This window comes from Rhipicephalus sanguineus, chromosome 1 (assembly GCF_013339695.2).
Source record: "Rhipicephalus sanguineus isolate Rsan-2018 chromosome 1, BIME_Rsan_1.4, whole genome shotgun sequence".
Lineage (NCBI taxonomy): Eukaryota > Metazoa > Arthropoda > Arachnida > Ixodida > Ixodidae > Rhipicephalus > Rhipicephalus sanguineus.
Genome location: NC_051176.1, coordinates 89,721,094 through 89,748,593, shown reverse-complemented (window position 1 = coordinate 89,748,593; position 27,500 = coordinate 89,721,094). Strand labels below are relative to the sequence as shown.

Genomic DNA, 27,500 nt, shown 5'->3' with positions numbered 1-27,500 from the left:
ATTTCCTGCGCGCATCTGCTAGCTGGAATACAAGTACTATATAAGCAGCGTACTATAAAGAACACACAACGTTGGTCTTTTGGCGGTGAAAGGAATAACCGTTATCGCAACCTTTGTATTCCGCTCACAAATGACGTCCGTAATGGCGCTCGCGTGGCAGGATAAAATAATACCGACGACAGCTGCATACAATGACTCAATCTACCTGCTACATATTCAGTGCTTAAAACTGGGCTATAATTTTAATCCGCATAGTGCGGGGATATATGTGGCGTCTTTTTCTTTCTAAAAGAGCCAAATCCAGCAACCGAAATTCGGCTAAATTTCACGGGAGCGTAAAGCGCGCATATCTTTCACTTTTAAAACAATTGTAATCAAAATGGGGCGATTCCTCATTGTAACGTGAACTTTAAAAGGTAGTTTAGAATAAAAAAAATGAGCCACATCCTGCATAGCTGTTTGAATGAAACTGAGCTAAATCCATTAAATCAGCGCTGCATCAACAATCGTGACCAAAACAACCAACATGGCCGCATCAAATCTGTTTCGTTTGTGTCCTAGTTGCTTTCCCGTCGGGCTTTCGTGCCACAATTAGTTCGAATTGGATAAAAATCAGCGGGAAACACGAACCACAGAGAAGTAATACGACGGGACAGGCCGGCACTTACAACTGAACACAGTACGCTTGAAACGTAAACTTATACCCACCGGCAACCACCTTTGAGCGTGCGTGAAGCAGCCATGCGTCATACGAAACAAAACAAAATCTTAACATCTTCACTAGTTATCACGGCGTCTAGAAAGGCCACCTCCTTAGCAGACAGGTGCACTGACGTGTCACTGACGCAATTCGTCCCGCCTTTCTTAATGTAGAATGCTTCCAAAATTTCCCTTTGCGCTTTTGTCTTTCCCCGACCTAAGATTCTAGTGTTGTCAAGAACGGGATTGCACCCGCACTGCCTGCAGCGCCTTGGACCGTCTTTCGTAGGAAGAGAGGTCCTGTGCTCCCTGAGGCGATCGTTAATACAGCGGCCAGCTTGGCCGATCTATGCTTTGCCACACGATAAAGGTATATGATAGACGACATGAGTAGCGCAAGGCACAAATCTCAAGGCATGATTCGTGCTGCGCGTGGCCCTTCTCTGCGCCTGCCGGTTGATGCGGTTGCATAGACCACTTAACTTCCGCGGAGCCGAGAAAACCATGCGCATGCCATGTTTCATCGCCACCTTCTTGATATTATGCGATAACTTATGCATATATGGCATGGACACAAAATTGCCTTCGTCCCGCGAAGCAGAGGCATTAACTGCTTCCCCTCTGCGCGACCTTTTCTGCTCTTTCAGCAGATTCTCGACAATCGCTCGTGTCGCATGGTCCGGCAACCCAGCCGACTTCAGTCTACTTGCTTGTTGTTCTACACTCGCCTGTATCGTGTGAAAGCAGCTCTTTCGCACCGCGTTCGTGAAACACAGCATTGCTACGCCCCTTTTTGTTAGCTTTTTGAATGGCAAGAGCTGTATGGCAGGACTTCTTTTAGAGCGCGGTGCATATGTCCAGCATACATGCATGTCGTCATGGAAAAAAATGTCTAAATCTAAAAACCTTATAGCATTACTTTGTGGCAATTCATAGGTGAAACGGAGGGACACAGCGCAGGTACTAAAACACTTGAGAATATCTGTGGCCACAGATTCTACAGTCATGCGAGGCGGCATATTTACAAGCACCAAAAAATCGCCCACGTATATAAAAATCTTGACCACACGGTCGTCGTCCAGACTATCGCGCAACATGCGGTCGAATTTTGCCAAAAAAATGTTTGTTAACACAGGTGCTATACCGGATCCTATACATATTCCATGTTTTTGTACATACATGTCGCCACCGAAGTCCACAATCGTAGATTTGAGGTAGTGGCCTAAAAGTTCTAAAAAACTGTCCACTGAAAAGGGTGACAGCACTTGCCATGACGCTGGACCACTGTCCTCCAAGAATTCGCGCACCACCTGAAGGAGCTCATCATGCGGCACGGAGTAATACAGTTCCTCGATGTCCACTGAAAATCCCGAACTCACGCCCGGAAGGCCTCCTTTCAGGACGTCGACGACGCTGGAGGAGCTCTTCACGGCGAAGGGGTCGTCTCCCGTTGGTTTTTATCCATTTCGACATGTACCAACTAGCCCAGTCCATCGTCTTGATGTCACAATTAGTTCTTCTTGGGCGAGTTGGTACTCACTGATGGACATCATGTTGTAGGACAAAACTCGAATATAAAGAGTAAGAGGCCGACATTCCTACTCCTTCCTGCCTTTTAAAGGGGTCATGAACCACTTTTCCAAGTAATAATCTAATGACCTCAGTATCGGAGTTTACTGCCTCCCGAATCGATTGCCGCAAAAATTTCTCGAATCAGTCAAGAATGAGCGGAGTTACGGGGGTCTGGCGCACGCTCTCAGCGCTTTCTCTCTTTTTTCGTGCCGACGAGCGCACTGGAAGCTACACAGGGAGGGATGGCACGGGGGTAAGAAGTTACATCAGCGCGCGTCATGAAACGCGATCGCTCTCCCGCTGTGATTCGCGTGCGCGAGTGCGGCTACCGTGTACTGAGAAGTGCGGCGGCGGCAAGTGGCGGCACCCCGCGGCAAGAAGCGCATCGGATCCGAACGCTGCTCTCCATTTACGTCGGCTATCGACCAATAAGCATGCTATGTCTCTTGCGACGTAAACTGGCAGATCCGCGACGTCAACGTGCAGACGTCCCGCCCACCGACGAGAGTGAGGACCGGCCTCTGTTTGAAAAGAGGGCGTCTGAGGAAACGGCAACTTCGCGCTCCGCTTGTTGCCTTTACGCGGCGCGCACGACTGTAATATTTGGGCAGAGCAGCTCATAGCCGTGTCAGCTTTCCGCAGGATGTGTTTTTTCAACAAGCCCAAGGGGTGCTTCATGACCCCTTTAATGTTTCTTTTCGAGTTTTGCGCTGCAGTATCATCTCCTTCTTTCGCTCCAACACGGTATATTTGAAATAGAAGACAACTGAAATTAAGACATTGGGCACAGATCTATTCCTTCAAGAAGTGATCCGAAACGGCGCGGCATAAAACGAGCTAAGAAGAAGCAGAAGAGCTGAAGCATTTTTTTGAAGGCCTTCGAATAGATGCCAAGAAAGAGAAAACGCTGCCGACAGTCCAGGATGGTGCGCCTTTTGCCTGGAAGGAGCACTCGCTTAACTAGTCTAGTTATCGCCATTACGCGCATGGAACAAAGGATGGCACCGACGCAAACACAAGGATGGTGCTAATTTTGTCGCAAAATATTGCTATATCGTTCATTCGCTGTGATTTAGACTTCTTTTACGAGCTAATTCAAGCCCAAATGAAATGTTCCAATCTATAAGGGCCAAGTCAAAATTTTACTGTTGAATGCCGACGATAGTGGGCTATATAGATTTCAGCCGCAATATCGATTTGAGGTATTTTAGCGACGTGAGTACACTGACAAACAATTGTTGCAGCAGGCGCGACCATATTGTCAGTAGCAACAAACTACGTTTTTCTCAGTTTCAGTTAAAGTGGACTTGGCTGTTTTAGAAAAAAAAAAAAGCCACGTATGGATTCATTGGCAGAGCTTTGCACGCAGTGATGTAAGCGTATACTGGGTATTTGAAGAAATGTGCCCGAAAATGCTCAAAAATGAGGAAAATGCGATACTTGCTCGTTTCCTTCGTACTTATTTCTTCTGCGGCGGCAGCCGCCATAAGATCAGTACATATATATTATTTACATACTTATGTAAATTATAAATAATTATTTTAACTCAGGTCAGGTGATCAGGTCAAACGGGAGAATCGAAGACCGTGCTGCGAATCGCCCATTGCCGCTTTGAGATTTCTAAAAAGTGGCCGCTGGGAATTTATGCGGAGTAATGAAAGTCGATGAAATTTAGCGGCGAAACCGAAACCGAAGCGCCCCCGGGGTTCTCATGGTTCCAATGAACCTTGATGAAGAGAGGCCCTCCACGGTGGTCTAGTGGTTATGGTACTCGAGTGCTGACCCTCAGGACGCGGGATCGAATGCCGTCCGCGGCGGCCGCATTTTCGATGGAGGCGGAAATGCTTGAGGCACGTGTGCTTAGATTTAGGTGCACGTTAAAGAACCCCAGGTGGCCTAAATTTCAGGAGCCCTCCACTACGGCGTATCTCGTAATCATGTCGTGGTTTTGGGACGTTAAACCCCAACAATTATTATTGTTATCATTGATGAAGAGTGCTTCCCTATGGAAACCATTGCATTTAAAGATGAAATAGAAATGGCGCAAAACATGCTACACGAGTTAGCTGCCAGCCTTACTTCGTATAACGTTCCCATTCGCTACTACCGCGCTCAGTGCTTCGCCCTTGCGCTGAAGCTGTGACATTTTAGTTACTTCTTCCCACTGTGCACTTAAAATCTAGCAGTGGAATGATTTTACTGCCATTGCATTCGATCTTCTGCTTAAATGCTTCTGCTTAAATGATTCTGCTTAAATGACCGGCTAAGGGAGCATAGAGCAGCGGTATATCATCGCTTGCCGCGGGAGGCCATTTGGCCGACCATTGTAAGCGGTGTGGTGTGGGTGCGCTCCATCATGTAATGCAACTCGGGTGTTGGGCCGGGGACGTGACCAGATCCGGCGAGAGATTTGTGAGGCTATGCACATACATAGGGAGGCAGACAGGTGCTTAAGTGTACCTTCAGTTGCCCTCACAAAAATTAGCTTCTTGCAAGGGTGCATGCGCGGCACGTAGCACGCGTAACTTGATGACACAGTGGTGACGCTACAGTCAGTTTAGATGCTTTTTTTTCTGTTGTTATCACCTTATATGCCATGTGTCGGGAGTAAAATTTTCAGTTGAAGTCTAGCGGTCGTCCTGTGTGCTTCTTTCTGTGTCACTGTTTTCTTCCGCTATAATATGTATTCAGGTCAAAACCAACTAGCCCAAATTTCAGCTTTAAATAAATAACCACTCCTGTAGTATTTTTCCTCTTGTTCTCTTTTCGTTTCTTTCGGCAACTTTAGCAACCCGAAATTTTTATCTGAGCTAAGAGGTGTATATAAGAAAATGATGGAAAGGAATAATGTCCTGGGCAAGTGTTCCTCTGTTTTAACCATTTCCGCACGAAAGGTGTACTGAGCTATTGAAGTTCGTGTACCTGCAAAAATGACGAACGACGAGTTCAGTTCGTCCGGCGTTGCTTTATGTTTCACGCAGCTCTCCATACGGTTCGAGCTCCTATCTCTTTTGCTATGCGGTGATGGTAAACGACACCGGATGGCAAAAATGAGCCTATTGAAGGGTGAAGTAGGAGGCACTGGCGTGTTGTGTGGCCAGCCATCTTTTGAAAATGGAAGAGCGCAGGTCTCGTTCGAATCGCGTCAGAAAAAAAAAAAAAAAAAAAAACGAAAGAAAACTTGTTGATTCGGAGAGCTTGGTTTGACCTGTGAGAGCGATTTCGCGATTCAGTTGCGTCGTGTTCTCACGTGTCAGTAAGCAAAGCTAAAGGGTGCTTCGACTTCTTAAAGGGGCACTAAAGGCAAATATTAAGTCAACGTTGATTGCTGAAATAACGGTCCAGAAACCTGGTAGTGCTACTTTTGTGCCAAGGAAGTGCTTATTTTGAAATAAAATCATGTTTTAGTGGTCCGCATCGCGTTAGCGCACTTCAAATCACCCGCCTGAAAGCGGTGTTTCTAACGTCACTGCTGCCGTGCCCAACGTTGCCCGCCTTTACTGCGCGGCGGCGTGCACTGGCAGCGTGCGCCATTCGGGCATCCAGCAAGATCACATGCATGCGGCATTTTGTCGAACTTTCTGTCAGAGCGACTTTCACGAGCGCGCAAAACACACGCGGCAGTACGCGATGCCGAAACTACCACTGAGACGCTACCGCGTGAGCGAAGCAGGGTGCCGGGCGAAGCGCAGTTCGGCGAAAACGGAGCCTTTGAACCACGCGCGCCGTTTCCCATGGCAACTCCAAAGAGGTTCTTTTTTCCATGAATCAAACAGAAACGAACAAGTAGCATTTTATTACGTCTCTTGATGCACGGAAGGTTCTTTTTTTATTGCAGCTAGTTTGATTACGAGTGATTAATTGTAGTCGAACTCTCTCACGTCATCGAGATCATTTCCAAAATGTGCTGCTCGTGGCGCTCATCGTGTGACACATTAAATTGAATTTCTCAGTAAGTAGAGAACTGCTGTTGATAATATTGCCGTTTTAGACGTTGTCATACATTGAGCTTTCACTCTGACATAAATTATTATTTGCCTTTAGTGTCCCTTTAACTCTGTGCATTGAAGCCCATCATCGTTACTGTTTTAATGTTTTTCTTTCTTTTGATGAATGTTGATTTTCCCGCTCAAACTTTTCTTTCGAGCTTGCTTCGTATTATCAACACAATTGCTCCCGCGCAAAAAAAAAAAAAAAAGAGAGGATGAGTCTTCCTTGAAATATTTCTGCTGATATTCTATAATCCTTAGGGTATTAAAGTAATTAAATTCATTAAATACAGCTCTGTTGGGATAGCACCTCCTGACCACCTGCTCTTACAGAGTATCCTTACGAACGCCGCGAGAAAGCGATTAAGCCACGTCCAGTCCAACACCAGCTGGCCAGTCCCTCGGTGTCCTATTGTCTTCTAGATTTCATCTTCTCAGATGCAACATTAAATAGCCTCTATCGTAGAGCGCATATGAAAGGCGGCTTCGCAAGCAGTCAATTGTGACTTGCTCTAAGCTCCCTTTGTTGGGTGAACGTTGAAGACCGCACGCTTTCTTCTGTACACGGTCGTTCCAAAAAAAGAAAAAGAAAAGGAAGAAAGAAAAAATGACTCTCACTATAAGCGAAGCGCTATAGTGGGGACGCTCGCCTCTCGCACTCTATACTTTGTGATCTCTCTCTCTCGCTAGCATGACTGACTTTTCCTAAGTCAGAGAGCCCCCAGGAACGATGATATACCAATCGGTGATCTTCGCCGCTGTCCTAGCGTTATTGTATTCGGCGGGCACGCAAGGAGATCAGTGAGCGAAATCTTTAATTTATTCTTGACAATCTATTATAGATTAAGTATTCTTTCTTGTGGCGACGCAGTGAGTCATTGTTTAGCGCTAAATATATAAAAAAAAAGATTACCCCGGTCGAACGCTGTTAAACTGCAGGTTTGTCGAGCGATAGCTCGGATTTGCTTGCTTTGGGAAAGGACGAGACCATTGATTTGCAGAGATTTAACTTTATTGCTTGTATTGGTTTAGGCAATGACGACGAGAAGTCTACACGCTTCGACAACACGCCGCGACAAGGGAGTCAACGTGTAGCACCACAAGACAACACACAGACGCTGCTCGGCGCCATCGGGGCTCTCGGCACGAACGCGCAGCGCACTTGGACGCAGCCAGCACCTCTGGCGGTGGCGGCACGAAAGAGTGACCTTGATGATCCGCTGCTCGTTTTCGCGAACACGCCGCACTACCGTTTCGCTGAAGCTCTTCGGCCGGCGTTGACTTTGGCTGAGCTTGAAGGTCAGATTCGCGGAACCAGGCGTTTTCTGGGTTTGTAGCTGGAGGAGTAGAGTTATCGCTATAATGAAAAAAGGCGCGTTTGTATAGAAGCCCGATGACGAGATAGCAGTGGCCAAAAATGCTTTGTACCATTGCCACGTCGAAGCACTGAGTAAATCAATTTCATGCGAGGCAGTCAGGCAGTAGGAGCCTATGCCGGATTTTTACAGCGAAAGCTGTTATGAGATCATTTCACCGGCCGTTTTTGGCGCCGTAGTTGTCCGCCGCCGCCGCCGCCGCCGCCGGTGTCCGTAACCAGTATCGCTCGAAATAAGAAAAAAAACTAAATAAGAAAAAAATTCCAGGATGGAACGAGGTTCGAACCTGGGCCCTCTGCGTGGGAGCCCAGTATTCAACCTCTGAGCCATTTTTTTTTTTTGATCATGGTATTTAATAGAATGCGTATGAATATAGTACACAGTATCACAACAGTAGAGTTACACTACTACAGACACTTAGCGACAATGAAAGTACAAGCACTTCCACAAAACTGAAAGACTAACTTATAGTCCTTCATTCTAGGGAGAGTTCTTCATCAGGTGTTGCGCAGAAAAGGTGGCGAGGCTAAGCACCTCGCGAATATTGTGTACCAGTCCGGTCTGAAATCAAGTTCGTCGTAAACTTCTTTTAAATTAATAACCATTCGGGTGAAATGTATACGTGACGAGGTGATCGGCTCTGCGTTACGGTCCTGCATTCGCGTCTTCCACAAACTGTGCATACCAATAACAAGGAACATATCGTACGGCATTTCATCAAGAGGTGTTGGCATCAAATAACGAATAGTGTACGAATTAATTTCAAATTCTTTCTGCAGAGTTCGCTGAAGGACATCCCAGAAAAGAATCGCATCTTTGCAGCTCACGAAGCAATGCTCTATTGTTTCAGGTACATCACAGAGACGGCAGTTGACCGAGGATACAAAAATGCCTTTTGTTTGTAACCATGTTTTTACGGGGAGTGTTTCAGAATGGAGTTTATAGAAGAATGTTTTTGAATTGGGAGATATATACATTTTTTGCACTCGTTTCAACACATCATGGCCTGGAAGATCAAAATATGATGATCGGTACAGCGGAGGTGGGAAGAGCATAGATATTAAGTCCTTATATAGTGTTTTGCGTGATACAGTATACAAATATTCTGTTGAAAATCGGGCTTTAAGAAATCGAACAGCAGAGTAAACTTCCTCCATAAATCCCCACAGGCATGGGCGTGCGGAGATGTTTGAGGAAACAACCAAGTCAGGGAAACAATTAACAAAGTTAACTTGCAAGAACGAACGAATGATGGGATGGGAATTGTCACGGAAAAAGAAGAAGCGTGAAACTGTTTGCCATAGATACAAATGTATTAAACCCAAACCACCGTCACTAACTTGTCTGAAAATGTTATCACGACGCATGGGCTCAAAAGTCGAAGACCATATGAAAGTTGCAAATATACGATGGAAGCGTTGCACGTAAGACCTAGCACAATGAATAAGCTGCAGCACATAGTAAAGCTTTGTTGCTAAAAAAGTATTACAAGCTTCGGCTCTCCCAAAAATTGAAAGGCGATATGGAACAAATGCCTGGGCCTGCCGTTCAATCAAAGTGACACGTTCTTTCCAATAGCGTGCACTGAATCTATACGCATCTAGTGGTACACCAAGGTACTTTGGTGGAATGCGAGTCCAGTTAACCCCTGCAAACTGGTTCGGCGTACTGCCCCATGAGCCAAACCATAATCCTAAACTTTTTGAGGAGTTTAAACGAGCTCCAGAAACAATGCCAAATTTCTCAATTTCAGATATCGCATTTTCAACACTTGGTTTATCGGTGCAAATGATCGCTACATCATCTGCATAAGCTAATATTTTAACTTCATTGCCTAATATACTGAATCCTCGGATACGACTCGATTGTACTATGCTCAAACACAGTGGTTCAAGATAAAGGGCAAACAAAAGTGGTGACATTGGGCATCCTTGCTTTACAGACGAGCCAATAGCAACTGATTTCGAAAGGTGACCATTAACAATTAGACGAGTCGAAGAATCGTTATAACAAAGTCTGACTCCGTTAAATACTATGGAACCAATATTGACATGTTCAAGGAGAGAAAAAAGAAATGAATGGCTCACACGATCAAAAGCTTTTGCGAGGTCTACCTGCAACATCGCCAGCTGTTTTTGACAACTGTAGCAGTACTGAAGAACTGTACGCATGACGTGTATATTATTTTGTATGGAGCGACCTCTAATTCCACATGTCTGATGAGGACCAATAAGAATCGACATCGCAAATTGCAACCGATTTGATAGGACTTTCGCAAAGATTTTGTAATCAGCATTTGATAACGATATTGGTCTGTAACCCTCAACACTACGCAGTTTTTCTTTATCAGAGCTTTTTGGTATCAAGACCGTATGACTTTTACAGAAAGACCGTGGGAGCGTCTCCATGTCATAGCTTGTTTTGAAGATATCCAGCAAAATCGGAGAAAGAGTAGTTTTAAACGTTTTGTAAAACTCGGCTGAAATTCCATCAGGGCCAGGTGTCTTCGATAAAGGTAGTTGATCTATTGCCTGTTCAATTTCCTGTATTGTAATTGGACTGTTCATGGCAGCACAGTCATCGTCATTCAATGGGTTCAAAAGAGAAACAAAAGTAGCCTTTAGGTCGACATCCGAATCGCATGAAATGGCACTAAACAAAGCTTCATAGTACCTTTCAAACTGAAAAATTATGTCTGTTGTGTTTGTTATCAGAGTTCCGTTAGCATATAGATCAGGAATTGCTTTAGAATTAGCATGATTACGTTCATCTAGCAGAGCTTGACGTGTCGGTTGCTCAGAATTTAGTGTCCGCCTGTTTCGTGATCGAACACGTGCCCCTCTGTAGCGGATAGTCTCATAATGTTGTAGTTGACACTTAATTTTTTCGATGTCATTGGTGTACTCGCCTGGCTTTTCACATTCCATCTCATACAAGTTACAGAGGCTTTTAAGAAGTGTCTTTTCCTCATTCTTCCTGTAGTAAGATTTCACAGACCCAATCTCGATGGCTATTGAGCGAACCTCTTGTTTAAACAATTCCCAAGCAGCGAATATATGCAACCCCATAGAAAACGATTTCATCTTCGCCGCTCTAACTCGATAAATAAATTCCTGATCGCGTAGAAGCTCTGAGTTTATCTTCCAGAGCGCCCATTGTGGTCGGAATTGATTTCGGCGGTTGGCACCCATTTGTCCAATAACAATGCAATGATCTGAGAACGAAACCGGTTCAGTGTTGCATGACCATTCACGAGAGATAAGTGATGATGACACGTAAATCCGATCAAGGCGAGCACAAGAGCCTCCCTGTAGTCTGGTATACGCAGTTACGTGACCCGAAGCATCTATGTCAATAAGCCCTGCGTTAGCTACAATGTCAGACAAAAGCTCGCCACTCTTATCTCGTCGACTATCAGGATTGCTGCGGTCGTTAGGATCACACACACAGTTGAAATCTCCCATTAACACAGTACATCGATCAGAAACAATTAGGCCAGATAAATTGTTGAATAAATCAAGGCGCTGTGAAACCTCATTAAACGCATATAGGTTAATGATTCGCCATGGCACCCCTTGCAATACAAAGTCACAGCAGATATATCTGCCTTCGTTATCGACACGGGTAGTAATGGCTGAACAGGGTAGGCCTTTTCGCAGAAACAACCAACAGCCCGCAGATAAACCGTTTGCATGTGAAACACAAACATTATAGTCACACAGGAAAGGGCGTAAGGCCCTCTCAGTCTCTTCGTCACTCTCGATCTTTGTCTCCTGAATGGCGACAAAGTCGAGGCGCTTTCGTGCGATAAGTCTACGAAGCTGCGCCTGTTTCTGCGAAGACCTAAGACCACGTACATTCAAAGTCGCAAAGTTGAGTCGCTCGGAGTGCGCCATGATGGTTACCTACAGCTATGCTTATTGTCCCATGTGGTCAGTCCTGGAGGACGACGGTGAAGCTTCCCTTGAACCTCCACCAGGCCTCCTAGACCGTGACCTCCGACATTTCCCTTTGTGCTTGGAAGTTCGCCGACGGCGTGGTTTCCTATTCACACTCGCAGTGTCGCTGTCCTTGCTGGATTCCGAACTGTAGGACGTCGCGCGTCGCTTAGGAACTGTAGCCTCAGGAGAACCTTGCATGTCGTCTTCTGACACTGCACCGTGATGAAAAGGCTGTTGAGGAACTGAAGAACAAGCAAGTGGAATATCTTCAACCGCCTTCTTCGCAGGGACTACCTCCTTTGCCTCAGGCTGCTCAAAGTTACCTATGGGCTGCTGTTTGGATGGGTCTCTTGTTACTTCGCACGTGGCACTTCCCGCAGCCGTATCAGGGTGCAATTTTCGCGTGACTTCAGGGGGCATTTTGCTCAATCCATCCGCATCGGTTGTAGCCGGAGAGTCGCCTGTCGCATCCAAAACCTCCGTGGCATCCATAATATGTTCTTGTAAGCTATCCTCTTGTTGCTGCGTGCGTTGCCGTAATTTGTTAGCGTACGTCACCACGCAGTCCTCGGTGGCATGACCGAAGCGTCGACAGTCATCGCAGCGGGGAGTTCTGCAGTTGCGACGGATGTGTCCAACCTTGTTACAACGTAGACAAAGTGGCGGGCGACCAGGAATCAGTATGAGGCTCTGAACTCCACAGACAGTAAGAAGGTGTGGAATGTCACCCACTCGAACTCCATCGGCGAGGGACAATACCACATCACGATTAAGAGTCCGCATTTCTTCCATGTCTGCCACTTTCCAGTTTTCCATTGTTATTGTCCTGACTTTCCCGAAAGCCTGTAGCGCCTCTCGAATGTAGGCATCCTCCAAATGTTCGGGAAGCCATAGAAGCTTCATCTTCACTTCTGTGGGTTCCGGGTCGATTACAAGGCATCGCCGGCTTTTTACGAAGAGTTCACTACGTGTCACAAGCTTTGTTTTTGTTAGCGTTGACTTGCACGTCACCATCCACACGTGTGACATTTGAAACTGGCCTATAGAACTGATTTCCTTTATGTCGATGACATCCCGAAGGGCGTCTCTGAAGTCCTGAGCCCGGTATGGGCGACCAGCTAAGTCTGCATGTAGAAAAACGGAGTTGACGACCAGCTTACCGGAAGGCAGGCGGGGAAGCACAACACGGTAGTCATTACTGCTAGCTGAGGCCTGAGCAGCACCTCGGCCTAAGGCCGATGAATCCTTTGAAGCGGAGAACATGAAAGACGCAACCGTTCGGAACGTCGTCTTCGTCTTCCTCCGGTGCTTGAAACTGCTTTGCAAAAAGGTCCTATACAGGCATCATGTCGGGAAGGAACCACATTAGCATATGCAATATAGCGTGGTAGAAGAGTAAAATAAGCACCAAGTGTCGCACAACGCGAATTCTGTAACCAGGCGTCACACAATGCGAATTGCGCAAGGAGTAGGTTGTTGAATGCTTCCAACCCATTACAAAGGACTCTGCCATAATTCTTCATCGTCATCAGGCACACCATCAACAAAGTTCGCATAATGCCTTACATGGGTTTAGCAGGTACCAACGCTCTCCGTAGAATGACGAAAAATGGCACAGTGCCTGCTGCCCTACTTCTCAAAAATTACAATGATATATAGCGTAGTGGGTTCCTCGCAAGTGCACTTGTATTGGTTGTCTAGGAAGCCCAAATGCGCATGATCCATTTCCTCCGGGTCTCAGTAAAGTTCTTCGCCCCCCCCCCCCCGTCTCTCTCCCACGTCAACGTATGTTATACAGCATGACGGGAGAGGGAAATAGCAACCGGGCGTCACCCAATGCAAATTACATAACTGGTGGGCCGTTTAAAGATTCCAACCCATTACAAAGGGCTGAGCCATAATTCTTCATCGTCATCAGTCGTCGAGTCTACAAAGTGCACATAACAGACGTGTAGCTGGTGCCTCGCTTCTCCGCAGAATGACAAATAATGGCTTAGTAGGTGCTTCCCAACTTCATCATAAAAATTGTGATTTATGACGTAGTGGGTACCTTTCTAGTGTACTTGTATTGTAGCCCCAAGAGAGCTTAACGGGCTCTAGAAACGCCGCTCTTCCAGCTTTCGCTGTGACTGTGCTGCGGTTTCAGCGCAGGCCTGGCGTTTTTTTTTTGCTTTGTGCAAAGCGTTGCGAAGTGGTTCGACTTCATGTAAATTGAGTAGTGCGCGCATCGTATGCTTACCAGGCACGCCGAGTACACTGGCGTGGAAAGGGCAGCCCATGGTCCGACGTAACGCCTGCATTCACATTAGGGCAGAGACGTCAGTTTCATCGCCACGAAGTGATGATGTAAGCAACGGTCGTAGGCATATTCGTGCTACGCTTGACTGTAGCTTGAGGAGTCATAGATATGCAATGTTTGTTACATTGATATAAAAGCAGATAGCCGACACTGCAACCACAATTGGCGTTGTCCTGACATGACGCTTGTATAGGGTCTTTTTCCGAAACAGTTCGAAGCAATGACGTGGCTCTGTGATAGAATACCTCACTGTCATGCCTGGGTTCGATTGCGGCACGAGCCGCGATTTTTATTCTTGGCTTCCATCGGGATATTTAAACCGTCGACAACACCGGCGACTCCGGCACCCCATTTTCTGTGATGCGGGCTCCTTCGCACTGCCGGGTTAAGATTTCCAAAGTTTGGGTTGATGTAGACTGAGAATCACCTGTGGGCGGGCCGCACGATGGGCCGCGGTATGCGGGTATGTGGCCGCATGTGATTGGCGGAAAGGATTTCATGACGTGCGCGACAGGGAAGTAACGTTATTTATGTCATGACCTGAGAATCGTGTACGTCATACATTCACGTCCTCCTATGCCCATTTTGGTATACGTACCAAACTATGGAGACGACCAGGAGAGCGCCAAGACGTAGGTGGACAGACAGACAGACAGACAGACAGACAGACAGACAGATAGATAGATAGATAGATAGATAGATAGATAGATAGATAGATAGATAGATAGATAGATAGATAGATAGATAGATAGATAGATAGATAGATAGATAGATAGATAGATGAGAAACCCGCTAGCACTTGCGCACGTACTACGCACAAAAATGAACAATGCGCTGCCGCAGTTATATCCAAAGGGGCGTGCACAGCACTTTTCATTCATTTTTATATTCTTTTTCTCTCGAACTAGAATTGGGCTCGAAATGTGGCACGAGGGTGATTCGCTGCGAGTCACGGTAAAGTGACTCGCAAGAAAAGCTGGCGGGGCCGCGTCCTCTGAATTATAAAATATACATAATGGGCATAACCTAATGAAACGACCAGACGGTGAAGCCAATGAAGGCATCGGGGACATTATTTGTAGTCTTTAACTGTATAGTGTAGTAATTATGGTATAGATGGAAAGAAATTCAAGCGGACGAAAAAGCAACTTTGCCGCCGGTAGGGACCAAGCCTACAACCTTCGGATAATGCGTCCGATGCTCCACCAATTGAGCTACGGGGGCGGTCGTCCTCCTGTACGCTTTATTGGGTATATCTGTGTATGGAAACCTGGGAGTGTTAGCCAGCGCCGCTAGTAGCCACGACGGCGAGTATAGAACACTTTTTTTTTGCCAGCTGGCGTCACGTAGCAAGTGAAATTTTTTAAAAAACCTTTTGTCTGCGTAGACAAGAGGGTTAAACAGCAACAACACAGTAAACAAAAACAGGTTGAAAAAGCAATAATCAAATGCGATCGCCCTGATGCTGAAGGTTACAGCATTTAAGAAAGGCACGTGCCAAAGGTCTCATTTCGCGAAGAAAATTTGTCCCAGGGCGGATATACGTTGGTTGGTCAAACTGTATTAATAGTCCTGAGAGACGCGACTAGCACGCAGTATAGGCACCTCCCACGTGAAGCCACTGATTTATGACTTGTTCAGTAGTGATGGTAGCTGGCGTCTTTAAGGCGGAAGCCTTAGATGCCTCATCAAACGCGAAAATTGACCGTCGGCGTACGGCGTCGTCAACACGAGTGATACCAAAAATCATCGTCACGTGATGAAGTCATATATGACATAGATCGCCAAATTCTGTGCCGTCTCATGACGTCAATATGAAGTCATGACACGACATTGTCGCTTGGTCGAAGGTCAGCCGATCACGGGCGCAGGGCAAAGCGAAGTGAGGTGCAGATAGATTTTAATGCCTCCGATCCTGGAGGCAGTGATAAACGACTTTAGGTGCGGAAAGCTTTCACAGGGGGGGCATGGGAGGATCAATACATTGACTGAGAAGAAAAAACGCCAGGCCTGCGCGGAAAGCGCAGCACAGTCACAGCGAAAGCTGGAAGAGCGGCATTTCTAGAGCCCGTTATCAACTCTCCTGTGGCTACTGATACAAGTACACTAGCAGCGTTCCCACTACGCCACAAACTATAACTTTTGTGAAGTTGGGAAGCACCCACCACGACATGATTCGTCATTTTGCGGTGAAGCGAGGTACCATCTGTAAAGCATTATGTGCACTTCGTTGATGCGGCGGTTGATGACGATGAAGAATTATGGCAGAGCTCTTCGTAATGGGTTGGAATCATTCAACAACCCACTCGTTGCTCAATTCGCATTGTGTGACGCCTGGTTACAGAATTCGCGTTGTGTGATGCTCTCTTCTATCACACTACATTACTTATGTTAATGTGGTTCCTTCCCGAAATGAAACCTGTATAGGGTCTTTTTGCAAAGCAGTTCCAAGCACCCGCATGGCTCTGAGGTAGAATGCAGGGCTCCCACGCAGAGGGCCCAGGTTCGAACCTCGTTCCATCATGGATATTTTTTCTTATTTCGTTTTTTTCCTTATTTCGCGCGATAGTTGTTACGGACACCGGCGGCGGCGGCGGACAACTACGGCGCCAAAAACGGCCCTTGTTGTGATCTCATAACAGCTTTCGCTGTAAAAGAAGCGGGTGGCTTTCGCCTTCAAGTCGTCCTAGGCGAATGGATAAGAGACCCTATGATTTTTGATATTGCTTCGGTGTCTTGACGTCACGAGTGGTGATATAAAGTGCCGTCTGTACATGTGTATGCGGCTTGTAGTAGAACAGCGCTTTGTGGGCAATTTTGCGGTTCAAGAAGGGATTTCATCATTTAGATGCAGCCATTGGCTAGAAGTGCCCAACGAAGGATAATTTGCATCTTAAAAACAGCCTACATATGCAAAGTTAAGCAGCACGAAGGACGGGGACGAATGTAACATGAACACACAGGGCTGACTACCACCTGAGCTTTATTCGATAAAGGTATTTTTTATAGTGTCACTCGTCACCACTGACGAGACGCCACACGCATAAAAGTAGCCAGAAAGAACAAACACGTTCCAACGTGATTCGACAATATGCCATGCGCTTCTGTGTACTCAACTATGTTGTCGCCCTGTTTTCTGTTAAGAGATAGCAATCATGAGTGCTTGTTCTTTCTGGCTACTTTTGTGCATGCGGTGTCTCGTCAGTGGTGACGAGTGACACCATAAAAAAGAACCTTTATCAAATAAAGCTCAGTTGGTAGTCAGCACTGGTCCTAGCTGCGTGTTCATGTTTCTTGCGTCCTCATCCTTCGTGCTGTTTAACTTTCCAGATGTCGCACCGACTTGCCCAAAACAAAACACTCCTAAAGCCTACATATAGCGACATTTGACATCATAGACCTAATTTTCTTCGGATTTTTGTGCTTCATTGAGCTAATAATCGAAGCTTCTTAGTTCAACAATAATGGTGCTGTTTGGGAGTTTAAATTGTTACGCCAAGTGTTCTTCGGTTGAAGGTTTTGTTAAAATATGATCTCCCAGCTTTGTTGTAATTATTATGTGCTAGATTTCCGGAATGGGGTTGTGCTGTTACCGGATAGCAACAATACACAGTCTTGTAATATGTACTACAGTGCTCGGCGATTGAAACGTGATACTCGGAGCGCGTGGCTGCAGGCGGCCAGGTGGACGATGAGGGCGAGAGCGTTCGTGACACATGCGTGGTGACTGCATCCGGTGGACAGCCGTTCAGTCTGTGGTTCTCGGTGGATCCGGCAGAGAGTGCTGCAACCCTTCGCAACGCACACCCGCCAGCTTCAGCCGCTTCGAGCGACGCGGCACGTGAGTGCAGTGTTTCGAAGCCATGGCAAGCAACGCTCCGCCGGCTCCACCAAGAACCACAGACTGAACAGTCGTGTACCGGATGCAGTCACAATGTGTCACGAACGCTTCCATCCTCACCGTCAGTCTCACTGCCAGCAGACATGCACATGCGCTCTGAGTATCACGTATCTATCATTTCCATTGCCGAGAATTGTACAGACTGTTTCACACTTAGGGAAAAACTCGAAGCACATTTCAATGCGCTCCGAGTTTTCCCCTAAGAGTGAGACTACCTGTACGTACCCTGCGGCTACGAAATCAGTGTTTACGCCTAATCCTATTGAAAGCTGCCTTTCGTGGCATTCGATTCCTGTCTTACTACGATTCCTTCGTCGAATGACCATCGCTAACATCTATTCCGATTCGTATTCAGAAGCAAAATCTATACGTCGCACTATAGCAAGTCCCGAAAGGGAAGCAAACCGAAGCCAAAGCAGAAGAAAGAGCGCGGTTCTCTTCACAACACCAGTCGATGGCGCCCAGTTGAAAAAAAAAAAAATGTGGCCGCCTACTCATGTACTACGCTGGCACGAAGCATGCGACAAGTGAAGCCTTTCGAACCAATCGACGTCAGAAGCGCGCCGGGAGCAGATGAAATAACGTCAAGCTGTATTTATTGGAACTCCCGGCAGCGATTAATGATACCTATAGTTCTCAGGTCCCCTTCCATTGGTGTGGACACACTCCGTCATTGTATGCACCGACACTTGAACCTTGTAAACGACGCGGTCGACCAGAAAACACGCGTCCTCTGATTTCGCGAACTTTCACCACGTGGAAGCAGAACTGATGTCCCGTATACTGACGAGAGATTCATGCAACCTCGCAGGCATTTATGATTTCCATCCACCTCAGAATGGTTTAAGAGCAGGAATGGGAACACAGGGCAACCTGTTCTTATAGAGCATACTTTTGCAGACGATTAGACGCTGCTGAAATTTGCAAAGGAGTTCAATTATGTTACTCATGCAATGCCATGTTACGAGCCGTACAAGTGCTTAACGTTAACACTAGGATCACTAATTTTATTCGAGCATTCACTAAGGCTTCTACAGACGGGGGTATACCCAAACCCTTCATAACTCCTTCATTGAATTTACCCCAAAATTCAGACAACAAATCTATGTGCACTATGCAATGACCTAGCGAACTTAGATCACATGCTCTGGTGGTTGATTTGAAAATGAGCCAAACTCAAGCGAAACGTAGCCCAAGTAGCCATGCCATTTAATTTTAGCGCCAAATTTTTAGCCAAATCGAACAAAGCTATATTATTAAAAGAGCTGTTATTGTTGAACAGTAAATAATACGATACTGGATAAGCGACAACGAGCACAATATTCTTCCCTCTTGCTCGGTCTCCAAGTTGCAGGTAAGTTGCAAATAAATTCAATGCACTTATCGTAATTTCAGTGCACGTGCATGCAGTTTGTCTACAATAGATAGAGTTTTGCCAAAGTAATTTTGGGCCAACAACACAGTAGGAACATTAAAAGTTGAAATTGTTTTTCCCTGAAGCTGTAGTGCGAGGTTGGTACAGAGTTGCCATATATATCAGTCCAGCTTCGAAATCTGATCGAGGGTGAACAGTCTAGCGTCATTTTAACGCGATAGCGTTGAAGAGCTCGTATCGCAGAAATTCCGCCGTCGGCGTCGGCGCCGGCACCGTTGGTTGTGAGCGAAAAATCATCATCTTGTCCGTGACCGAAAAATCGAAAAAGCTGCAAATAAAATAAATAATAAAAACGTTGGGTCCGAGTGAGAATCGAACCCAGGCCGTCTGCGTGGCAAGCAGGTGTTCTAGCACACAGCCACGCCTCTGCTTGGTGCTGCACTGAAAGTAACTTTGATGCTTCCCAAAAATACGCGTCCTGTATACAGGTGTCACAGTACGAGATGTAATATGGCAGTAATATTGCGTGGTACAAGGGTACATTGCCATCGGGCGTCACAAAGGAGGTTTCGGCGTCACACCACGTCAATATCATAACGACTTGGTGGTTTAAAGACAGCCACCCATTACAAAAGGCACAGACATTACCGCGCGTATTCCCTTAAGACCACGTAGTGGGTGCATCGCAGCTTCGAAAAAGGTTCTCGCGCATAATTGCTGCTGGTTTAAAGCATGCTACCCATTACATAAGGCACACACCTTATTGCGCGCATTCTGTTAAACACTGGTAGTGTTCGAAGTGCGCACTAGGGGCAAGATATTGCTATCGCGTTCAACTCTTAAAGGCGAAGCTTAAGCGTCGCCCAATTTGTTGTTGCTGATATCTCTTTCACGCGCTGTGTTTCAGCGTTATAACCTGGGGTAAGCCACGCGTTTCCTTACACGCGCGCGTCACTGCGTCTTTGCAGTAGCGCCGCGCGTCGGGTGCCTCGACGCGCACTAGACCGCCGTCGTGGGGAGGACATGTGCGCGCATAGGCCATCACTACAGAAAAGCTTCCAAACAATGGTTATTCTTTAGGCTTGCTTGCTATTTTATCTCCAGATAATAAGAAAAACAGCTAGTAAATGCGCTGAAATGGAAGCTCAAAGTATCCAGAAAGTAGCCATGCAGCCAATTTGGAATTTTTGTCCCCAGACAGGGTCGTAAAGTAGCCAGTTTGGTGCAAAGTAGCCACCGACGGCAACCCTGCGTGGGAGCGGCCAGATGCGCGCTAACGCGTGCCTTAAAGGACCACGATAGAGCTTTTCGTCCACCCATCCATTCCTGGCAAGTAGCTCCACGAACAGATGACTTTATACCGAACCAAGATGGGCTGATCATAATATGACTGGACGAATGTTCGAACGGTTCAGCATACCGCACAGCCGCTGGACCAGGGCGCGTTTCGCTCTAGACTGTGGTAGCACGCTATCGAAGCCCGTCAGTACCATCGATGTCAGTATCATCGACTGCTCTGAAATGTACAGTGACATTTGTGTACGCAAATGACAGAGATTTGAGTAGTGTACTTTGATTCGGCGACCGTTGGCTTAGGTTGCCGCTGTTTGTGCCATTTAGTTGCATGATTAGCCGTGTTGTTAAAAGCTTGCCCAATACGGTATCGAATTTTGATGAGACGCTTTGTCCTAGCGTTTCTCAACCCTCACCAATCAATTGAAATTTGAAATATGTTTCTAGAACATTGATTTCTGGTTTTGTAACCCAACGGTCTTTTACATTACATACTGGACATCCTATGTGTATATGCGGATGAATAAGCATTTTAAGCGAAGCTTTTATGAGTTACAGCTTTTGGGTGGCGGCGGCATATAGTGTACAGAAATGCGGGGGTACTCAAATGAGGCACTCGAAGGCGCGCCGTTCACGTGTGCATTTGTATGCGCCGTTTTCAAATGAGAGACAAGCTCTCTCGATCGCGGGCCTGTTGGCGATCAGCCGTTTCTGATATCGTAATCTGAACTTTTATCGAGGTCACTTGTCACGTCGCGTTGCCACATTTCTTTGTTGTCTGTCATTGTTGCGCTCCGTTGTTTCACGCGTGACCTTCGTTGTTGCCTCTAGCAACAAAAGTGTCGCGCTGCTAAGCACGTGGTTGACAGTCCTATTCCCGGCATGGAGGAAGGAACAAAATAGGAGGGGTCATTGCGCAATGAGAAAGAAAGAAAGAAGGAAAGAAAGAAAGGAAGAAAGAAATACGGGAACGAAGAAAGACGGAAAGAAAGAAAGAAAAAAAAAAGAAGGAAGGAAGGAAGGAAGGAAGGAAGGAAGGAAGGAAGGAAAGGAAGAAAGAAAGAAAGAAGAAAGAAAGAAAGAAAGAAAGAAAGAAAGAAAGAAAGAAAGAAAGAAAGAAAGAAAGAAAGAAAGAAAGATATTAGGTCAGGCAAGCACGCGCCAAGCTTGGCCGGCCCCAATTCTCACGATACGGGAAGGGCTCAATTTTTTTATATGGTTTGATCCCGTGAACTAGTAGCGGGCACTGTTTTTTACCAGAGAAATTATTTTCCTCTTCTATGCGCTTCCCGTTTATATTTTATGCTAGCAGTATGGAGGTTTGTGAACATATCGGATTTCAACGATATCCGTTATCCGTAGCCATGCTAAAAGAGTTTGGACCGTTTTCTACAGGTGGCCACTGTTCTCGGTGTCGTTGAACAGCGCGCTCTGTGTTCTCAATACACTTCTTGTGCCCTTTACGCAGGGCCCCGGAACCGTGCGAGGACAAGTCCTGCAACGATTACTGCGTGAAATTGCTAGGAGGGCCCGAATTCAATGTAACTGGCCAGTGCGCTCAGGACGACAAAGGGAAAAAATACTGCAGCTGCAATCGTCGCGCATGTAAGTCTGACATTCTGTCTTCACGTCTCTCTTTCCTGTATTGCGTGCACCTTACGCGCATAAATGTATATGATCGGCGACGCAAAGTGATGTTCATGTGCTTGTCTGCGCGTGCTGTACGTTACCTTAATGCGTCAACACGGCCACAGTAGCAGGCAAAAAGGAAATGGCTAGATAGAGACGCTCCTCTCGGCTGTTTATTGCCCGAAAGCGCCGCGAAATGTGACGCGTATGGTACACATATATATGTAAAAGATTGAGTTGTTTTTTATTTGGAGGCTTCTATGGAAAAGGCATGCGTGCCTTAGCTCGTCGTCGTTGGCTTCGTCGTGGTTGTTATTTCTGATGTTGTTGTTGTTGTTGCGATGGGGGCGGTGGTGGTGACGTTGGTGAATTAATGTTTTTGCATATGCTGTCAGATATAATAAACGACAGAGCGTAGCGATTATTCCTTCTCATTTTCTTAAAGAGAGTGCAAATATTCAGTTTTTGAAATACCGTTGTTAATGGGTGCAAATTGCCGCGAAGTTCGGCCACTTGGTTTTTATTTAGTCCATTCAAAGACGCGTCTGCCAGGGTTTCAGGTTTGGCTACTTTTCTGGGCTGTTGGCGGCAGGAAAAAGAAAAAGAAGGTCTTGGCTACTGGGCTACTTTTTGGCTACTTTCTTCTTCCCTCGATTTCATCCGAATTACCAATACCTAGTGAGGTCGGAGCCGCTCTCAATCCTGTATGTGGTGTCTAAGCATGGCGGCCAAGCGCGTTTTTCGGCTCCCTAAATTGAATTTGGCACTTGCATTACACACAGGATGAACCAAATATAACCTGTCATATACGTTTTTAACCTGCCAGCGAGCAAAAACAAAAGAAAAGACTTTTGGATACGTGGCTGGAACTCGGGGGACAACTGTTGCATGGGCTCTCATTTTTGAGACCATTTATTGCAAGACGTGAACTGTAACTGGAAGTGAACAGGACAATTGAAAGCGCTCCGCATCCAGGACACTCTGCACTCATCGACATTTGAAATCTGATAGCCAACGAACTGTCTGTGTTATTTCTTACATTTAGGCACGGACTGGGACTACAACTTATGCTTCAATCCCAGCAACTGCGATTTTGAGCACACTCATGTTGTATACTTATTTTTATTGACATTACTTCTAGTCCTTTTAAGAAAAGGCATGCAAGACGCGTGAAAATATAGTGTCGTTTTCGCAACAGCGCAAGAAACTTCGCCGTCCAGCCCGTAATGATAGCTAAAGTCAACAATTTATGCTTGAATCTCAGCAATTGTAATGTTGAAGTGTTCCTGCTGTACTTATTTACGGTTTCGCCGTAAGACTTTTGCAATTATTCATTTAAATAAAAACTTTCGAAGTGGTTTTCACACAAGCGTTATTGCCACTGTACACGCATGACTGCTTTTGGCGACTTTTACTGCCCTAGGCTCAAGTTGGCTACTTTTTGGCTAGTTCTTAGAATTTTCTGGCTATATATTGTCTTTTCGACCGGGCAGCCCTGGCGTCTGCATGTCAGGCAGTGATGCGTAGCGATGCGAGGGCGAGGAGTTTTGTGAATTTACTTTCCAGGCGGTTGTCTATCTCGAAAGTTGCAAGTCGACCTATAAGGTAGACAGCTGACGGCAAAGACAATGAATGGCCTGAGCGAATTAGGGTTAGAGTAGGGCATAGTCAGTAGGTGAGTCACTCTATCGCTTCCCCCCTCGCCTCAGGGATGTAACACGAGCGTCACACTGATTAATTATTTCTGTTTTACTGCAGCACCTTCGTCGTAGGCACACCTGTTTATACTGCAGTACGTAAGCGATCGTTAATTCCATACAGGCACGTAGCCAGGATTTTTTTTTGGGGGGGGGGGGGGGGGCAAGGCCTAATTGTTCGAAAGAATAGTCTTTCCATGGCAAAAAGAAAGAAAGCTGCCCGGGAATATAGAAGGCTGGACGAATTTCGGGGGGGGGGGGGTAGCCCCCCCCCCCCTTGCCTGTGCCTGATTTCATACTTAGGCTGCAGACGTACCACTCGATGCGGAGAAGCCAACGTAACTCGCAAATAAAGACGTTGTCTTTAAAAATGCCTCTGTTCGAGCTACGAGGCGTTAGCCGCCTTTTGTTGTCGCGCTTTCCCTCCAAGTTTTGTCACTTCAGAGGAAACATATGAATACGCGAAACAGCGTGGTCTCGAAAGTGAGCCCGTATAAGTTCAGCGCTTATTTTGTGCTGTGCAGTCGGAGTACATTGCTTTATGCAGATGAATTAGGAGGAAGACGCGCCTGAGGCTCGTTTTCTCACGAGTGGAACATTGCCACGACTAGTCGCTTAAATTTTTACCAACGACAGCTTCATACAACTGTCGCTGTTATTGGTTTCTCGTCTGTCGCTATGATGCGCTTCGTATAGATATGTATTCATAGAATGCGTAATTCGCTTTTCCTGAATATTATTTCATTATGTATACCGTGTTGATGTGAGAGGGAAAGTTCGTGACACAAATTTCCGTCGTCTGCAGTACCATCAGGTAAGCCCATTCATAGGCGTGCGCAGGGTTCCCCTTCAGGGGGGGGGGGGGCGAAGGTTCGTCGCAGCGTCCCCCCTCCCAATTATGTCAATGTATGGCGCTGACATTGCGCCCCCCCCCCCCCCCGAGTCGCAGCGCCCCCTTCCCTATCATGCCAATGTGTGGGGCTGACTTTGCGCCCCCCCCCCCCCCTCTTAGGTGAATAGGGGGGCGGACGCCCCCCTGCCCTCCCCGTGCGCACGCCTATGAGCCCAATAGAAAAAGCATAAGGGTGTGTCCAGATAAGACCGAACACGAGGTCCCGGTCGCCATTCCCGATTGTGATGAAATTTACTGTAGGTCTAGGCATTACACCCAGAACAATGGTTTCGCAGTTAGTTTTGCGAAAACAAATTTTGTTCGCCTGAAAAAAATATATATAAATTTTGGCCACAAAAAACGCTTTTCCGCCAATTTCTCGATTTCTGTATTTTGAGCGCACCTAGGAAAAAAACGGTGCATTTCTTCGTCACAATATTTATTCCCGTTAAAGAACAAGTGAAATACAATCTTATGAGTCTATTATTTCCCTTGCTTGTCGAAGCACTTTTGAAGAAAAAAATCACAAACTTGGCAAATCGCACAAAATACCTCTATTTCAGGAATTTATTGCTGCAAGCAAGTTAAAGTGAGGATAATGAAAATCGGTACATATTAACTTTGATACTTTCGCTCTCTTTTAAAATAATTCGCGTGGTTTTATCGCGCTCGGTTTTACTCGATAATTGGGCTGAAACGTAAGTGATTTACCAAAAACGCCGAACTTTGAAAATGATTTTCTCAAAAAAGCCATTTTTAATTTTTTTTAAACCCCTCTGATTGAAGTCAAGGACGTCATCTACCATTGTGCAGAAAAAAACGTTGCATTATTTTGGTTGCTAACAAGTTATAGTGCGTCAAATATGACCATGCCAGCCTAGCGGCCGCGTCGTTCGTTATGGGCTGAAACTCGGATATGAGTTGCTAAAAATGCTTGTACGTGACATAATCACAAATCAGCAGCTCTACACCAACAAATGCGCAGCCCGGTGTCATGGTTAAGCAAGCTTTGTCTTGGGATCAGTCACTTGACAAACTCGCAGCAGCGGCCGCTCGATGCTGCGGGCACTCACATTACATGAGTACCGCTTCGACTGCGGATGAGCTCCGCTTGCGCGCCAAACTATACGCTCAGAGGACAAACGAGAGAAGGAATGCATCACTGTGAAAGTTAAAGGCCGTTAAGTTCCCAGTGAGCGCCTCCAGTAGTGCGCTCATGTGTTGCTTTCTTTCTTCGGATGGCCTAAATATATTTAAGTACATTCTATGAGCAACATATGGCACAAAAGAAAGCCATTGACGTCTAAAGAAAGCTGTCATACGTGCTTCCGATGGTCGAGCAACTCAAACTGCAGTTGTGCATCTCGTGCCAGAACACTTGTGTCAGCCGGCTGTGAAAAGAAGTGTGTCTAAGTCCATTACTTCATTAAAGAACCACTTTTACAATACTGTATTGTTGGGCGTCCGGAGATAGAATATTCAACGCAAGTCGAGCGTTTATCACGATATTATGCGGCTTCGGGCATAACAGCAGGGAAAAAAAATACATCCGTGCTGTATTGAAGGAGCTCACTGGGAAATTGCCGGGAGAGTTTTCTTTGCATATTATGACATTTGTTGGCACTTAACGGCCTTTAACTTTCACAGTGATGCATTCCTTCTCTCGTTTGTCCTCTGAGCGTATAGTTTGGCGCGCAAGCGGAGCTCATCCGCAGTCGAAGCGGTACTCATGTAATGTGAGTGCCCGCAGCATCGAGCGGCCGCTGCTGCGAGTTTGTCAAGTGACTGATCCCAAGACAAAGCTTGCTTAACCATGACACCGGGCTGCGCATTTGTTGGTGTAGAGCTGCTGATTTGTGATTATGTCACGGACAAGCATTTTTAGCAACTCATATCCGAGTTTCAGCCCATAACGAACGACGCGGCCGCTAGGCTGGCATGGTCACATTTGGCGCACTATAACTTGTTAGCAACCAAAATAATGCAACGTTTTTTTCTGCACAATGGTAGATGACGTCCTTGACTTCAATCAGAGGGGTTTAAAAAAAATTAAAAATGGCTTTTTTGAGAAAATCATTTTCAAAGTTCGGCGTTTTTTGGTAAATCACTTACGTTTCAGCCCAATTATCGAGTAAAACCGAGCGCGATAAAACCACGCGAATTATTTTAAAAGAGAGCGAAAGTATCAAAGTTAATATGTACCGATTTTCATTATCCTCACTTTAACTTGCTTGCAGCAATAAATTCCTGAAATAGAGGTATTTTGTGCGATTTGCCAAGTTTGTGATTTTTTTCTTCAAAAGTGCTTCGACAAGCAAGGGAAATAATAGACTCATAAGATTGTATTTCACTTGTTCTTTAACGGGAATAAATATTGTGACGAAGAAATGCACCGTTTTTTTCCTAGGTGCGCTCAAAATACAGAAATCGAGAAATTGGCGGAAAAGCGTTTTTTGTGGCCAAAATTTATATATATTTTTTTTCAGGCGAACAAAATTTGTTTTCGCAAAACTAACTGCGAAACCATTGTTCTGGGTGTAATGCCTAGACCTACAGTAAATTTCATCACAATCGGGAATGGCGACCGGGACCTCGTGTTCGGTCTTATCTGGACACACCCATAAGTCAACGTTACTAGAACAAACTCAGTTTCAAAGCTCCGTATCTCCGCCAGCGGAGGAGGGCGGTCCGAACGGCGGTCGCGAGAACTAGCGGCGCTGCAGTTCCGTCTTGCGCCACCATCGGCGCGTCGTCTGCTGCCACGGCATAACGCTGCGGTCCGCCGCGCAGTTGCTCGCGGCAACTGCGCCGACTGCGCGGCAACTTTCTTATTGTAC

The 27,500-nt window shown here is 46.2% G+C and overlaps 3 protein-coding genes across 3 annotated transcripts in view; 1 reads left to right on the top strand and 2 right to left on the bottom strand.

Annotated features, from left to right (window-relative positions):
* Positions 1–8,253: 8,253 nt before the first annotated feature.
* LOC119406915 (uncharacterized) lies at positions 8,254–9,150 on the bottom strand (the record flags this gene model as incomplete). Its single annotated transcript, XM_037673732.2, has 1 exon — positions 8,254–9,150. A coding segment is annotated over exon 1 (750 nt), but the record flags the coding sequence as incomplete, so codon positions are not given.
* Positions 9,151–11,553: 2,403 nt separating this feature from the next.
* Positions 11,554–12,840, bottom strand: LOC119406838 (uncharacterized). Its single transcript, XM_037673617.1, has one exon. It carries the CDS (start codon positions 12,838–12,840, stop codon positions 11,554–11,556), a length of 1,287 nt encoding a protein of 428 aa, XP_037529545.1.
* Positions 12,841–17,592: 4,752 nt separating this feature from the next.
* LOC119406746 (uncharacterized) overlaps positions 17,593–27,500 on the top strand; it is a 56,253-nt gene continuing 46,345 nt past the window's right edge. The window contains exons 1-2 of the mRNA XM_037673509.1: positions 17,593–17,717; positions 21,914–22,050. Of these exons, the coding sequence (XP_037529437.1) occupies positions 17,593–17,717; positions 21,914–22,050 (262 nt within the window). The remainder of the gene's footprint in view (positions 17,718–21,913; positions 22,051–27,500) is intronic.